The 15,431-nt window shown below is 35.4% G+C and overlaps 3 protein-coding genes and 1 pseudogene across 4 annotated transcripts; 2 read left to right on the forward strand and 2 right to left on the reverse strand.

Annotated features, from left to right (window-relative positions):
* Positions 1–786: 786 nt before the first annotated feature.
* Positions 787–1,770, forward strand: LOC129298239 (cysteine-rich repeat secretory protein 38-like). Its single transcript, XM_054936625.1, has one exon. The coding sequence runs from the start codon at positions 849–851 to the stop codon at positions 1,581–1,583; it is 735 nt and encodes a 244-aa protein (XP_054792600.1). The 5' UTR covers positions 787–848; the 3' UTR covers positions 1,584–1,770.
* Positions 1,771–4,257: 2,487 nt separating this feature from the next.
* On the reverse strand, positions 4,258–6,534 carry LOC129298238 (phospholipase A1-IIgamma-like; annotated as a pseudogene).
* An 814-nt stretch (positions 6,535–7,348) lies between these two features.
* Positions 7,349–8,415, forward strand: LOC129298234 (uclacyanin 1-like). Its single transcript, XM_054936619.1, has 2 exons — positions 7,349–7,622; positions 7,744–8,415. Exons 1-2 carry the CDS (start codon positions 7,454–7,456, stop codon positions 8,241–8,243), a joined length of 669 nt encoding a protein of 222 aa, XP_054792594.1. The 5' UTR covers positions 7,349–7,453; the 3' UTR covers positions 8,244–8,415.
* Positions 8,416–8,464: 49 nt separating this feature from the next.
* On the reverse strand, positions 8,465–11,795 carry LOC129298233 (transcription factor ILR3-like). 2 transcript variants are annotated; one of them, XM_054936617.1, is made up of 5 exons: positions 11,488–11,770; positions 10,251–10,310; positions 9,253–9,327; positions 9,012–9,174; positions 8,465–8,923 (listed from the first exon to the last, which is right to left on the reverse strand). In XM_054936617.1, exons 1-5 carry the CDS (start codon positions 11,628–11,630, stop codon positions 8,666–8,668), a joined length of 699 nt encoding a protein of 232 aa, XP_054792592.1. In that variant the 5' UTR covers positions 11,631–11,770; the 3' UTR covers positions 8,465–8,665. The 2 variants fall into 2 exon arrangements, with proteins under 2 accessions (XP_054792592.1, XP_054792593.1); XM_054936618.1 differs by lacking the exon at positions 10,251–10,310 and having other exon boundaries at positions 11,488–11,795.
* Between the last annotated feature and the right edge of the window lie 3,636 nt (positions 11,796–15,431).

Here is a 15,431-nt window from a genome sequence, read left to right on the forward strand (position 1 = left end):
AAAATTTTAATGTATTTTTAAAAAAGAGTAATAAATAAACTAGAAATATAGTTGAAAAAAATAATTATAAAAATTACACAAATAATATATTTTGAATTTAGTAAAGCTTTCAGAAAATGCCGCTATAGTATAATCCAGAAGGAGTAAATAAACCTATAATTTCTCCCCACAAAAGGTGTGCTCATAAACTGCACCATTAGTGGTTTCATTCAATTAATAATTTTTGCCTAACCCTAACCAATTATAATATTTTCAAATAAGTAGCCACTTATCAAAAAGAATAAATAATAGAATAGGCTACGGTATAGTTTTGATCCTGTAGCTTTATCTAAAGTTTCATTTTGATCCCATAATTTTATAAAATATATTTTCAGTCCTTTAATTTTCATACTGCTGGTTTCAAGTGATTATTTTTTGAGCCAATAATTATTATTTTAAAAAACAAAACTTAATATGTCAAAATTAAAAAATATTTTGTCAATATTTTAATGTTTAATATAAATTTTTTTGAAATGAAACTAACAGTACTAGGTTGAAGAGTTGAAAATATATTTTTATAAAATTAAGGAAATGAAACCTTGAATAAAATTAAAAAATTATAATAAATAATAGTACTTAATTTATTCTGAAACGCACGAGTTTGACCAAGTGGCGCGATTAAGCACGCAGTCCCCTTTTGACATTGTCTGGTAAAAATCAATATTAGTATAGTGAGACAGAAATTTTTCTTATACGCACTGAAAGATTAAAGGATCTTGCCTATAAATACACAGCGGCTTTGTGAACCACACAATCATCACCAAAACACAACCAAACTGATTCATCACAATCTACATATTCCTTCCAAAATGTCTTCCTCAAAGCTCTCCTCCATTGTTATCCTCCTCAGCTTTGCTCTCCTTCTCCGAACTTCTTTTGGAGCTGACACTACTCTCTTCCATTTCTGTTCCAGCTCTGGAAACTTCACTGCCCATAGCCCTTTTGAACTGAACTTGAAACGGCTCATAACCCTTCTCAACTACAAAACCCCTCCGACTGGCTTCGGTCTCGGTTCTGTTGGCAGACTTCAGAGCCAAACAGCATATGGCCTCTCCCTGTGTCGTGGTGACGTCTCTGCCTCGGACTGCAGAACCTGTGTTTCCGAGGCAAGCAGTGAAATCCGCAAACTGTGTCCATACAACAAAGGAGCCATCATATGGCATGACAAGTGCATGTACAAGTATTTGGACGCCGATTTCTTTGGTCAAGTTGACGAAACAAACAAGTTCTACATGTGGAACTTGCAAACCGTCAGTGATCCCGCCACTTTCAATTACAAGACAAAGGAATTGTTGAGTCAGCTTGCCTACCAGGCTTCTGTGAAACCTAAGATGTTTGCAACCGGAGAGGTAAAGATTGGAGAATCGAAGACTCTTTATGGGTTGACACAGTGCACCAGAGACCTTTCTGGCAATGATTGCAAGAAGTGTCTTGACGATGCAATCAGTGAACTTCCAAATTGTTGCGATGGAAAACAAGGAGGCAGAGTTGTTGGGGGAAGCTGTAACTTCCGATACGAGATTTACCCATTTGTCAAGCAGTAGATCAGCTTAACCTGCTTGGGAATAAAGATCTTTAGATCTATACTAAATATAAAGCAATGGTCATGACACCAATAATAAACTTGTGCTGATCATGATGCACAAGTTGCAAGCTACAACTTACGTATCCTCTTTGTATTTGTAGCACATGAGATCGTTGTTCAATGAAATGTATGTGTTCGTTATTTCATTGATACTTGTTTTAATTTGTTCGTGAAAATTCCATTTTTATGATGATCGGATCACCAGTATATAAATGCAACTTCGTAAACAAGACCTTAGAGATGTAGACAACGTAATTCTCGAAAGTTTCAACATTACATGCTAACTTGCCCCGTGAAAACAAAGGATGCTATATTTTCTGTAGTATACTAACATATTCCCGCTGAAATTTACATTTTGGTTATTGTAATATATTTGACCATGCGCCTCTTGGGCTCGTGCCATTTGGCCAGCAATAATTATGGTCAACTAGCTATGCAAATTCGTATATTTACGTTGTATACACTTGCAAGTGTTTCAGACCGAACAAATCTATCGTCATCACATGTATCGATAACAAGAAAAAGGAAAACTCTTTTCTTCTTAATTTTATTAGAACATATATATAGACTCATACGCGTCCTTTAATTCGTAAGTGGATGTTTTGTTTGTAAGTAGATCAGTCCATGGTTGGCTAGAGAAAAAATGGCGTAGAGCTGAAGGTGAATTTTTGTCCCCAGTTTAATTTTACAAAGTCTAAAATAAGTTTAAAAATCAACAGTTTTTTAAAATAAAATTCAAAATTTCTGGCTGGCTATCAAGCTTCCAACAGTTAGCATATATAAGTGCCTTTTCTAGAAGCTCTCTGGAGTCATAGTTTAGCAATTCCTATCCTATAATACAGAAGGCGCACGCAAGATGGAAATGAAGAGTTGCAATCACTTTAAGTTCATATAGAACCAATGTCGTTAATTACTAATTAGTCAACAAATATGGGGCGATTTTACACTTAATTTAGAAAAAATCTCAAAATCTTTACGTGGATATCGAACTTGAATACTTTATAATTATATCAGATGAAATATTAAATTACTAAAAATTTTCTCCAATATTTAACAATCAATTATTTTCTTATCCACTAATCTTAACTACATCGGCATATTTGAATTATAAGTATAACGGCAGAAAAAATGGAATGGGTTGGAGGAAACGCTATGCATGAGATCCAATGATGATGATAGGGCTTTGCGGAGATTGTTGGGATTAATCTATTGTTGCTAGTTTTGCATTTTGTTTATCATTATTTTTGTTGAATTATGAAGTGTGAGTGAACTTAATTTGATATGAAGAGGAGTCCTATATTAAATAAAATTGAACTTGAAAAGAAGTATATAAGTGAAAAAGATATATATATATATATATATATAAATCTAATACCTCAAACTTTTGGATTAAGATGTGATATCATATTTCCTTATATGTGTTTTATTATGAAATCATTAAACGCCTAGCTATGTTCTCACTTCTTAAATATTCCTTGGGCCAACAAGTTCATGTTTCATAGGTTTTTATTGGTTCACTGTTGATTATTATTTCTTTGAAATAAATTATTAATATTAACCAACTACATTTTCATTTTTTTTCCCCATTTTTGACAAACCTAGAGATAACTCCTCTTGAATCATCATGCTCCGGAGTGGCAATATAATGTCAATTGCCATAATGTTTTATTGTTGGGCTGATGACGTCATCTAAGTAAATTAAAATTAATTTTACACGCAATATATAATACAGGAAGCTTCAAACTTACTTGCAAAATGGAGCAAAGAATTATCATCGAATTGAATTGAATCGAATTGTGTCATAATTGTGCCATATTCACATCACAATATCACATACAAAAAGCTAGTCGAGAGGTGGACGAAGCGCTGATTTTGATTAAATCCGTTTAATGAAATAACAGCGAGAAGCAGCCCGGTTTTGACATTTCTGGCTTTACTGGCTTGACTGAGCACTGGTCATTGCTCATCATTGCCAGGAATAGTCAAAAGAAGCTGTCAACCTTTTTGACTTTTCCTCAAAGACAAGGTCACATTTTATTATTTTTCACTATAAAGTATAAATACATTCTGCCATATCCCGTTCCACATCTGCTAAATAAAAAGGGAAAGAAACAAAAACCAAATCAAACTCATCTATCATATTCTTTAATTCAGCATGTCTTCCTTAAACATTCCCGCCACTTTTCTGTTGCAGTCCTGGCTCTCCTTTTCAAACCTTTCTCTGAGAAGAGACCCACGCTAAAACGTGTCTACTCTGTGTGTGTGTGTGTGTACTTGATATGTTGACAGGTAAAAAAGAAGTTTTGTTTAGGCAAACCTGTGTTTTGATGAGCTTGAGTGGTACGACGATGTCACTTTGTTATTTTGAAGGGGCTCCGGATTTTGTGGAGATTAGAAAATTACTTCTAATTCATTAACACTAATTAAGATTACTCCCATAGGAGAAACTTGTCTCACCATTATTAAAATAAAAGACTGATAATGGACTGATTAATTAGGCATTGACAAGTAATTGACACGCAAAAATAACATTTTCATCAAAATATCAACAAAAGTTAATCAACCTTAATTACAGACCGAGACCTTATATACACCCAAATTAAACATGCTATTCTAGCAGTGACGTCCTTTATCTACAACAGAGTTGATAAAAAATCATCATCCTCCGAATCAGGTTGCTGCATCTTCCAAGTACCATCAGGCTGTTGTACCAATCCTTTGTTTTCGTCTATTCTCCAAGACTTGGGAATGTGATACTCGTCCTTCAGAGCATCCAAGCTCTTGTTAACCAGTGCAATATCCCTTTTGACCTCTAATTTGAATCCTCCTTTCCTCCCTTGTGTTCCTGCTACTCCATGCAAGTAAGCCTCCAAATTATGCCACAGTTTGAAGTTGACGCCCCTCGGATGCTTCAAGAAGTTGGATTTCATGATGTCGATTTCTAACTCTTCTCCCACTTCTGCATAATGCAAGAGAGGCAGCCTTGGAACAATATCTTCTTTATTCCGAATACGCAGAGTTCGAAGATCTTTTTGAGCAGTGAAAAACTTGCAAAATTTTGAATCTCCAACTCGAGGACTGGCAAATACAAATGCTGTGACTAGACACGCTTTTTGAGATTCATCGTCTCCTTGAATGTTAAAGCGATTAGCCACTATATCCAATGCATTTACTGTTGCAAGTGCTGCGCCTAAACTATGACCAGTTATTGTTATGCTAATCTCTTCGTCCTTAAATTTGTTCACGAGTCTTCTAATCTCAGTTAATACCTGCACAGTGATTAAAAACCCAAAAGTTTAATTTAAATTAATAAAGTCAAGCTCTATTTAAAATATAGAATCTTGAAAGAGAACAAATTTATCATGCTTGGAAACTATTTGTCAACCACCTTCCAAAAAGGTTCATATAAATTAAAATATATCTTTCTTACCTGGGTTCTGACGCTATTTTTGTTGAAGACTGATGAGTTTTTTGCTGTATAAATGGAATAAAAACCCTGGTGTACTTTACAATTAACTTCATGACCAAAAATATATGGAGCGTCACCCAGAGAAAACTGAAAATCCTTAATCCATTCCTTGGTTTGATCGGTTCCTCTCCAAGCAATTACAATGTCCCTCCTCCCTAACACGGCTCTGCCTTCATCAGTGGCCACAGCAACATAGCCTATCCAATTTGATTCTTCAACATCACCAAACATAGGAATATCAATTTCTAAGGTTGCATATAGGAACTTCGTTACCTCGTATTTGAAAGGATTCCCGTTTTCCAAACCCACCTTGGAAAAGAAATCTCCTTTCCCATAACGGCTCCTTCTTGCATATTTAGATGTTTTGTCAGAGACAAAAGCATCATAAGTAGCTTGAGCCATTTCTCCATAGTGTATTATGTACTTGCGAAGATCAATGTCAAGTGGGTCGAGCAAATCCTTCCAATGATGTTCACCGCTAAGTTCTCTCCAGTTAGTGGCAATGCTACCTGCACGCCTCACCATTTCTTCCTCTTCTTCAAGTTGATCATCCACCTTCTGAGGGTGCAAGCTTTTCCCGGTAATGCAGCTCTTCTTCTTCTTCTTCCTCTTCCTCCTCTTCCTCCTCTTCACGTGTTCAAATAAACTGGTTTATGAATTATGTAATGAGTTCTGGCTTCTGATGATGAGAAGGCTTGGTTTCTGCATGTTTATATTATATACGTGAAACTCATAATCACATCATGCCTGCCACGTACCGTTTTTACCCTCATTTGGAAAGTATATTTGTTAAGTTTTATTTATTATAAATGAAAATTTCTAATTTACATTCTTTCCTATTTTGCTTTTGCTGACGCACGACCTTATCCAAATCTTTTCATCCCTGGTTGATTTTCTTTACCTCCTAGGTTGATTCAATTAGACTGTTTCCTATTTTGTATTTAGTTCGGCTTGTGTACTTGCTTATTTCTGTTCAATTGTATCCTTGGTTTTTGAATTTTATCCCTGTTAATCCTTACAAAATTAACCCGTAATTGTTGCTATTTTTATTCGGATCGTAAAAAATAAATACATATAAGAAGGATCGAAGTTATAGGCTAAATATTTAAAGTTTTCAAAAAAGGTGAAATTTCTAATCTGGTCTGCTAATAGCATCTCCCATAATCTCAATTATAGAGGTGACGGATTTTGTGACAAATTTTTAACTTGAACAGAAAGTTTTGCGTATCATTAATTAATAATCATTCATATGTTAATAGGACCTGGGTCCCTCTTGCAGTGATTGATGGGCAGTTTCCTCTAGCTGGGCCGAAATCCAAGAATGGGCCACACAAGGCATTTGTCAATTCAGCAGACTATAGGTTTGGGCTACATTAAAGAAGAGTCCCACAAACCGAAGCCGAACGAAATTATCGTCAGGCTCTTCAATCCGGGGCTTCATTCGCCATCTTGAAGTAACTCAACCTCTTCAAATTACGCTTTCACCACCTTCAGTACTGTTGCTAGACCTCGGGTCCAACCAAAATAATATTCACCAGGTATATATGTGCTAGCTAATTATGAAATATGACCTTTGATTATTATTTTCATTTATATTCACCAAGTATATATGTGTACATACAAAATAATATTAGTCTCACATGGATTAGGTGTGACACTCGGTTCGGTAGAGCCTCGGAATAGGTCTCCCACCTTAGTAATCTGTCACGTGGATTCCTCCCTGTCATGAAGAATTTTTCCTAGCTTGTGCTGGCAGATTTTGATTGTTCACACATTTGTTGAAAATCCAGTGCCCTTTTTTTTAACTATAAAATGCCAGTGGTCGAGGCCGCTTAGTTCTGGTAGTGGAACTGATGATCTAAATAATTCACAGCACATGTTGACCCAAATAAAAAATAACAATTCTCAAAATATAGATGTATGAGAAGGTAAAACCTGAGTTGTCGTCGACCCAACTACTTAATTTTCATTTAAAAAAAAAAAACTGTCTATCTGAATCAACCAACAGCCCTGCCACCTTCTCCTTCCTAGATAAACAGGCAAAATGGAAGGGATAGGGAATCCTGTAGGAGTTTCAAGACGGACAGGGGAAAATATTCAAGTGCATTCCTATTAAAAAAATGTATCATTTGCATGACCATACCAACTCCAATGTCTCCATGATTGAATTTGAATCACAAGCGTCCATCATCATTCCTCTAAAGGCCCTGCACGATGCCCCTTGACCTCGCTCTATATATACTCTACCACCGTGAGGACGAGGTCGCAATTCAATCACATCTCTTAACATTACACTTTCCAATCATTTCTCATAACATTACACTTTCCAATCATTTCTCATATCCAAGCAGTTAGCAACTATGGCTGCCCTTGAAACCTTAATCAGAGTATCATTGGTGGCAGCTATGATCATCGAAATCACCATGGCAGCAAATCACATTGTTGGAGGACCTAATGGCGGGTGGGATACAAATACAAACTTTCAAGAGTGGGCATCATCCCAAAACTTCTCAGTGGGAGATAAACTCAGTAAGTCATCTGCATGCTTCCGCCACCAGGAGTGGTTTTATAAATTTCTTAGACAATTTCTTTTGATTAAACAGATCTTAATTTGTTTTGTATTTACACTGTTACCCATATATGTGTGCAGTTTTTCAGTATCCACCTAACCATGACGTGGTTGAAGTTACAAAGGCAGACTATGACTCCTGTCAGACAACCAACCCAATCCAGTCCTACAATGATGGCGACACAACCATCCCTCTCACTTCTCCAGGCAAGAGATACTTCATCTGTGCAACATTAGGACATTGTGGCCAAGGTATGAAGATTGAAATAGACACTCTTGCTGGTGCAACTTCTTCCACCTCTCCAACAGAATCTCCCTCACCTGCGGCTTCCCCAATGATTCCTGTTGCTCCCTCTGCCGAGTCCCCAGATTTTACCAATTCAGCAGCTGAATCTCCAGAATATGTTCTGGCAGCACCCAGTCCGCTGTTTGACACGCATCTAGAGAGTCCTGCATTCTCCCCAGTCATTCCTTCTACTGAGAAGTCACTGGACCCATCAACTGCATCAGCAAAGAAAGGAAACTTCCAGGCCTTCATTACAATTGTGTCTAGCTTTCTATTGGTGCTTTTAGCCTCCTAAAGATAGGATAGATCTAAGTCTACCACTGCCACTGAGCTACTTGTGTGTGAGCTTTTCTGTTTCTTTCATTATTTCTGTGGTTAAAATTTCAGAGAGGTGTGCACGCTTTATTAATTGACAGAAAATGATATCTCGTCAGTGATTCAATTTGATGTTATAGCCTTATAATGCATCCGCCATTTGGCTTATTCTACCAGGAAAATCAAGGAAGCATTCAAGCATGACAGCCAAGACATAAAACACTCCCTTATTATATAGTTTAGATCGGACAAGCGTGGATGTAATCAGTTTCCACAGTAGACTTTCCACCAATATCATCGTCTAACTTTAGGAAACGCACTTGGACATAGTTGACAACTTGGACACAGACATGATATAGTGAAGTGCACAGACACAAATGTGATGGAAACTAACAAACCACTTTAAGCGACAGGAGGGCGAAGCAGATGATCCCGAGATGTATCAACCGCAGCAGGTGGCAAAAACTGCCACATGCCGATTCCAGGATAACCAACAAATGGTATCAGCTTGTGGCTGGCAGTTTGTCCTTGAGCACTAAATGCAGCAGAAGGATGAGAAAGATAGGTTGGCTGTGCATTCATCCCTTTGACCCGTTGCTCCAGCTTTTCTTTATCCATCTTCAGCCTGTTCTTTTCATCACGAAGCTCGTTCTTCTCTGCCTGAAACGAAATAGAGATTTAATTCACCCAAACAGAAAGGATCCCCATATTTCCAAATATTTACGCCAAGAAATTTTGATATTTTCACCTTCAGTTCCTTGATTTTTTCAAGCAATTCATCGTTTGTTTCCTTCAGCTTCTGGGCTTCAGTTCGTAATTCTGTTAACATTCGAACTGCATCACTTAATATAGCAGTCTTATCCATCTTGGGCAGCTTACCAGGCTCCAAGATAGAACTCAATTCCAGGAACCTTCAAATCATGCCAAATTCAAGACATGAGATTTAGAAGACAAAATTTAATCAGACAAGATGCAGAACAATAGCATGCCTCTCATTCAGTCTATCCCTCCTAAGTTTCTCACGGCATGCCTTGGAGCCAGATGCACATGATTCAGACTTCAACCTGAAATAACAGTAGCAAGTGGATAAGAAAATATTTTGTGTTTGTTTGAGAGGGAGAAAGAAAGGGAGAGAGAACGGAAGCAAGAGATAGACAGAAGAATGACAAGAGGACGCATTAATAAAATGTCTCAAGTTAAAGCACCTGCTCATTCCACAAATAATGTATCAACTGAAAGGGGGGAAAAACATGCTGCATTTACTTGAGAAATGTGCAGGCCAATGTGACAACGTGTTGCTAACAGTATCCAGATATCACGTGGATCCAAATGAGGCGAAATTTACAGGTTAGGTTCATTAGCTGACAGAAGACAAAGAATAACAACAGAGAAATATACTCCATCCTTCCTGACATTAGGTGACCAAGTTTTTGCATAATTTGCACCATCATCTCCATATACTTGAAGAGTTACAATTTACAAATCAGTAACATTTAGACCCCTCCCACGCTTTTTTTTTTTCTTCCTAATTCTTGATTCCATGTAAACTATTAAAACTAGCAGGAATGCCACTGATTCGAGATGTACACTAGCAGAGCATAATCTTATTGGGATTCTTGTTATCCTTAATAGTCTCTCTGATCCTCTGCTCTGCTTCTGTGAAAAGCAGCTCCTTTATGGTCTTCATTTCCTATGTCTAATCCCAGTTGGGTGGCGTTAGTAATTAAAGGCGTGCGTTTTTAAATTCACTTTATGAAAAGGTTTTTCACTTAAAGACACACCTCCATATAAACCATGCATTCTTCAATATTAAGGGATGCAAAAAATCTAATCAAATAAAGATCTAGTTGGAGCTTGCAAGCAATAGGATATTCATTTTAAATAGTAAAAAATTGAACACATTATAGTGTACTGTGTAGTTGAGAAATTGTGAAGGTACAGCACTACAGTAAACCCTGTTTACAAAGCCAAAAACGAAAGACATTACCGCTTTGAAGGGCCACTTTCCAGGAAAGTCGAATTCTCCAGTGAGTAATCCAGGTCCAAGCTGTACATATGAAGCAATGAAGAGGACAACATAATATAAACAACAAACGCTGCTATACGATAGTCAAAGTCAACTGCTACACCCAACCCTTCCTAAGTCACATATTACAACCCCCCCTTGCAAATCTTTCATGTTCTTCATTCAACAACCTGCACTATTCATGAAACATGACGCCCTTTTTGCCAACGCATTGCGATTCACAAATAAAAACTCCATGTACAACGAATGTTACTTCAATTTTGCAGAATCCAGGTCCATTTTTTCTGATGTATGACAGAAAATACTTCGCATGGTCCTTTAAGGAGAAAACGTGTCATATTGCTATAGTTGCTGCAGCAGTCAACGGACAGCATTATCCCTAAGGCTTAGGATAGTTATCTCCCCCCCCCCCGGGGGGGGGGGGGCGCGTAACAAGTGCCTAAAAATTTAAATGGTGCACTATTTTCTAAATATTCTCATTAAAAATGTTTTCGGAGAAAGTCACAGTCTAAAGATGATATCTTCTAAATTCACGCCATTTCTCATAGAACAAATAGGACACATGCTACTTTGGCTGGACAGTTGAACCCAAAATCACCATAAAAATTGCATAATCCGGAACCAATAGAACCATGAGAAATTGTCGCAGCAGCAGGTTGATGAGAAAAACTAGTTCACATGTTTCCATCACAACGTAAAATAATAAGAAAATCTTGTTCGAACACAATTTTCATGCATGGACCATAGAACCTAACAACTAAGTAATTAAAACTTCTCTCATTTTTGACATTTTTTTTTTGGACTGACCCAATTTAGACCATTGAAATGTTTCAAATCACAAGATAAATGATTACCGAGGTCTAAACAGAAAATCACCCCACAAGTATATTCATAGTTTTGGATTTTCTTTCAAATGCCAACGACCTACCAACCACCAAACCAACAGAGCATGGCACTTCATTTACCTATTGCAATAGTATCTTGTTGGAAGTAAGGAAGCAGCAGAAAAGTACGATACTTTGTAACAACAAAATGTATGAACTGATCATGCGAGAGAGTAGTTTGGATTTTGAGAAAGACTAGACCAACAAGCCAACGGGGGATAACCTTGAATTTACAGTAGCCATGGAAAATCCCACTTACATGGGCGTTCGTGGAAACCAAACAGGAAGTCAAAAAGATGCTATTACAAACCCACCTCGTATCGGAAGAACCGTGAAAAGTAGGAGACACCCAGTTGAAACCGCCAGAAGAGACGACCGGCAAATCAGCTCCGGCGACAGGGACGTCAAAGCCATAATCATAGAGCCAATTGGGGGTGTGTGAGGAGTCGATGTCCATCTCGCGAGTGAAAGCAGAAGAAACAGTGTGTGAGAGGATTAAAGCGCACTGAATAAATAGCGTAAGAATATAATACTTGGACTAGCAACATCACTTACATGCTCATTTCTTCCTTTGGGTCTAGTTTATTGGCTCTGGCCCCTAATTTACCGTAAAGAAAGGGGGAAAAATTGGGGTCGGTGACGGAAGCAGCAAGAGCGTGTGTCGTGCTCGTACAGTGCTTCATGGCCAATTGGCGATCCATACACTACACGCAGAGCAACGTAGCATCCAGCAAATGCTATCTCGTCCGCATGTTACGTGACCGATGATGCATTTGGGCTGGGCCCACTAACATTCGAACCTTTTCCGACCCACTTTTCCTCTACCAAATGTAAAAAGAGAAGTTGATTTTAGTCCGACTAAGAAGTACTAACCACTTTTTTACGCACTAATTAAAAAAAGCAGTTAAATTAAACGTTGATCACTTTTCCTCTGCCAAATGTAAAAAGAGAAGTTGATTTTAGTCCTACTAAGAAGTACTAACCACTTTTTTACACACTAATTAAAAAAGCAGTTAAATTAAACGTTGATTATAGATCATCATGCCAATTATTTAAAAAAATAAACAATGGCCGTATCGACGTAGGCGTCCTAATAGTAATAATAATGGGGTGATATTATCAACAAAAGTGATGAACCACTTAGCCCCGGCTACGCTGTGATGTCACACAAATGAAATTTCAATTTCAAGTTGGAGAACAAGGCGTGTTGCATGCCCTGTTAGGGTTGGGGTGACGTTGGATGAAATACTCAAAAATAAATGGACGCCTAAATAAATAATGGTGATGCTATTGCGGACCAAAATTTTGTCAATTTATCCGCGGAAATCTGCCCTAAAAATAATAATTTAAGAAACAACAAATGATGATCAACGATTATAAATATTCATAAATACTTAATAACCAAAATAATTAATAAGTCAATGATAATCCCCTTTTTTTAAATATCATTGCTTCTGTATTATTATATGACCGTCAAATAAACTTTCCTTTCAGTACAAAAGAAGGGATCAAAGCTTCTTCCAATTGAATATTTATTATTTCCTAAACGATCGAAGACGCCTAAGGTAAAGCGAAAAAGATGGCAGCAATTTTAATTTAAAAGGGGAGCTTATATTTCTCTCTCCATTTTTATTTAATTTTTAAATTAAATTTTTTTATTTTAGAATGTGTTTGGTTTGAGGGGAGGGAGAGGAAGGGTAAGAGAGGTGATGGAGGGAAGGGGAGGAGAAAAAAGGAGAATTTTTTAATGTTACCTTATTTAATTGTGTTGTAAGGGATGGAAGAATTTTTTAATAATCTTTTATTTGACTTAAGAGGAGAGAAAAAGAAAGTTAATAGTTAATTTACTATTATATTTTTATATATTAGTTTAATTTTTTTTAATTTTTCTTGTAGAAAATAACTATGCAACTTAATTTAAATTGCATGATTGTTAAAAATTTACTCTCATCCTGTCACATTGTTAATATGTAAAAAAAAATTAAACCAATAATTATAATAATAATAATTTTTATAAAAAATAAATAACTAAATATATAATAAAATATGATGAAATGTAACTTTAAAACAAAATTTAATGAGGTTAGTTGCGGTTTGGGAATAAAGCATAATCTGATATGAAGGAGAGTTTTTTTTAATTATAAGTATACTTAAAATATTGAAAATTAAACAAAGGAAAAATAGCCAAAAAATTAACTCTTCTCCAAAAAAACTCTAATTTAAAGGAGAGAAATATGAGGAGAGGGTAAGAGTTATTTTAGCTTCTCTTTCCTTCAAAATTTCTCAAGGAGGGGATACCTTCCCACACCTTTCCTTCAAAAATTTTCAATTAATTACATCCATAAAAAGTATAATTTATTTTCAAATATTATACAAAGTTTATAAGTACGATTGATTATAGATGATCATAGACATTTTGGAAATATTTTCTTGCAGATCAGATTTCACAAGCAAGAAGAAAGTCAAATCCCTCTTTTAATACGAAATATAGAAGTAGTTTCGTGGCGAATTCTTTTTTTTTTTTCCTTTTTTGGCCGAAAAGTTTCGGACGAATTCGCCATAAATTAATTTGTCAATGTGGCTTCGGAAGTGAACAAATTTTTGGAACTTGCGGGGAATCGATCCACAAACATGTTTCCTAAATTCAAGTCTTATGATGCCTACTGTGACTCCCAACTATGATACGCAGATACTAGATATATCAAATACATCAGTATTTTTATTTTTAAAAACATACAATATGATATGTTTTCCAAACGTGCGTATATTTATAAAAATCATAAAAAATATAAAAAATATAATTTTAATTTAGAAAATATTCAAACTATATAATTTTACATAATAGGGATAGATTGTATATCTAGTTTGCTACTCCCAAAATTCCAACACCATCAAAGTCATATCATTCATCTCCAATAATATTTTACATCTTAAACATATCTTTTCTGTATTCTTCACTTTTTTTAAATCACAAGTTAATATAAACTCATAATCTAAAAGTGTCCGTTACATGTCAAAAATTAAAATTTTTTAAGTTAAAAATAATATTTCAATACTTTAAGAACACATATCCAAAAAAATCTGCAAATATCTCAAAAAATATCAATATCGCATGTGAGACAACTTAAAATATTAATGCTTTATAAACTCTCAGCATTAGTTGGTATATCTCAAAAAAGAATCCAACTGATCTCAAACTAGCCCTTAACAATGCAATTGTTTGACAACCAAATTGTTGGCCTCACACTTTTTAATGTACTATGATATGATTAAGCGTCCTTGCTCAAGGGAAAGCAGTCTATGTTTTATTTGATTTACTTCTTAATCATGTATTTACAAATGGCTATATCATCTTGATTCTTTATCTAAGATAAAATGACATATGAATTCTAAAAGTTCAATTTAATTACGATTATGTTTTAAAAAAATATTAAAAATAAATCATAAATATCAAGCTTAGTTATACAATTCTTAGTTATAAATTGGGTTTTTGATTCCTTTAAATGTGCAACTATCTAAATCAATATTTAGAATTTATTCTTCAGTAAATTTTTAGTATCTAGTTACTATTAAATTGAACTCCAAGGACTTAAATGTCATTTCTCCTTTGTTTAAAATAGTCATACTCACTATTTATTTTCCTAGCATAAATTTAAGAGAGAGAGAGAGAGAGAGAGAGAGTGTGTGTGTGTGTGTGTGTGTGTTAGTATCTGAATTATTTATGAATAATTTTTGTAAAAAATATCAGTTAATTAAATTTAAAAATATTTTTATGCATCAAAGTTTAAAAAAAATTATGAAGAGGTAATTAGGTAAAACATTTATGCTTTTCCATTTTAACTATACAAATTAACACCATCACTACGTGCCAAGTGTTGCATGGATAATATATATACCATCAAATTAAGCATCATTAACGAAAATTTAATCACAAAAATACAAAATATAGTAGTTACCGCATGTACTTCCCAATCATAAATAAGGGTGTTCAAAATCGATCCAAACCGAACGGACCGATCCAAACCAACCCAAACCGAAAGGAACCGATCAACAATCAAGTTTGCTTCGGTTTTTAGGATAAGGAAACCGAATGGTTTGGTTCAGGTTTCGGTTTTGAAAATTAAAAACCGAACCAGACCTAAACCAGACCTGATTAACAAAATATTATTTATTTATTTATAAAATATGTAACCTTAATTTTAATCCAAATAAACCCAAACCCCCTTATGCCTTACCCAGCCCATTACCCAATAAATAA

The sequence above is a fragment of the Prosopis cineraria genome, unplaced genomic scaffold (assembly GCF_029017545.1).
Source record: "Prosopis cineraria cultivar Desert tree isolate PC_DT_omini unplaced genomic scaffold, ASM2901754v1 PC749, whole genome shotgun sequence".
Taxonomy (NCBI): Eukaryota; Viridiplantae; Streptophyta; class Magnoliopsida; order Fabales; family Fabaceae; genus Prosopis; species Prosopis cineraria.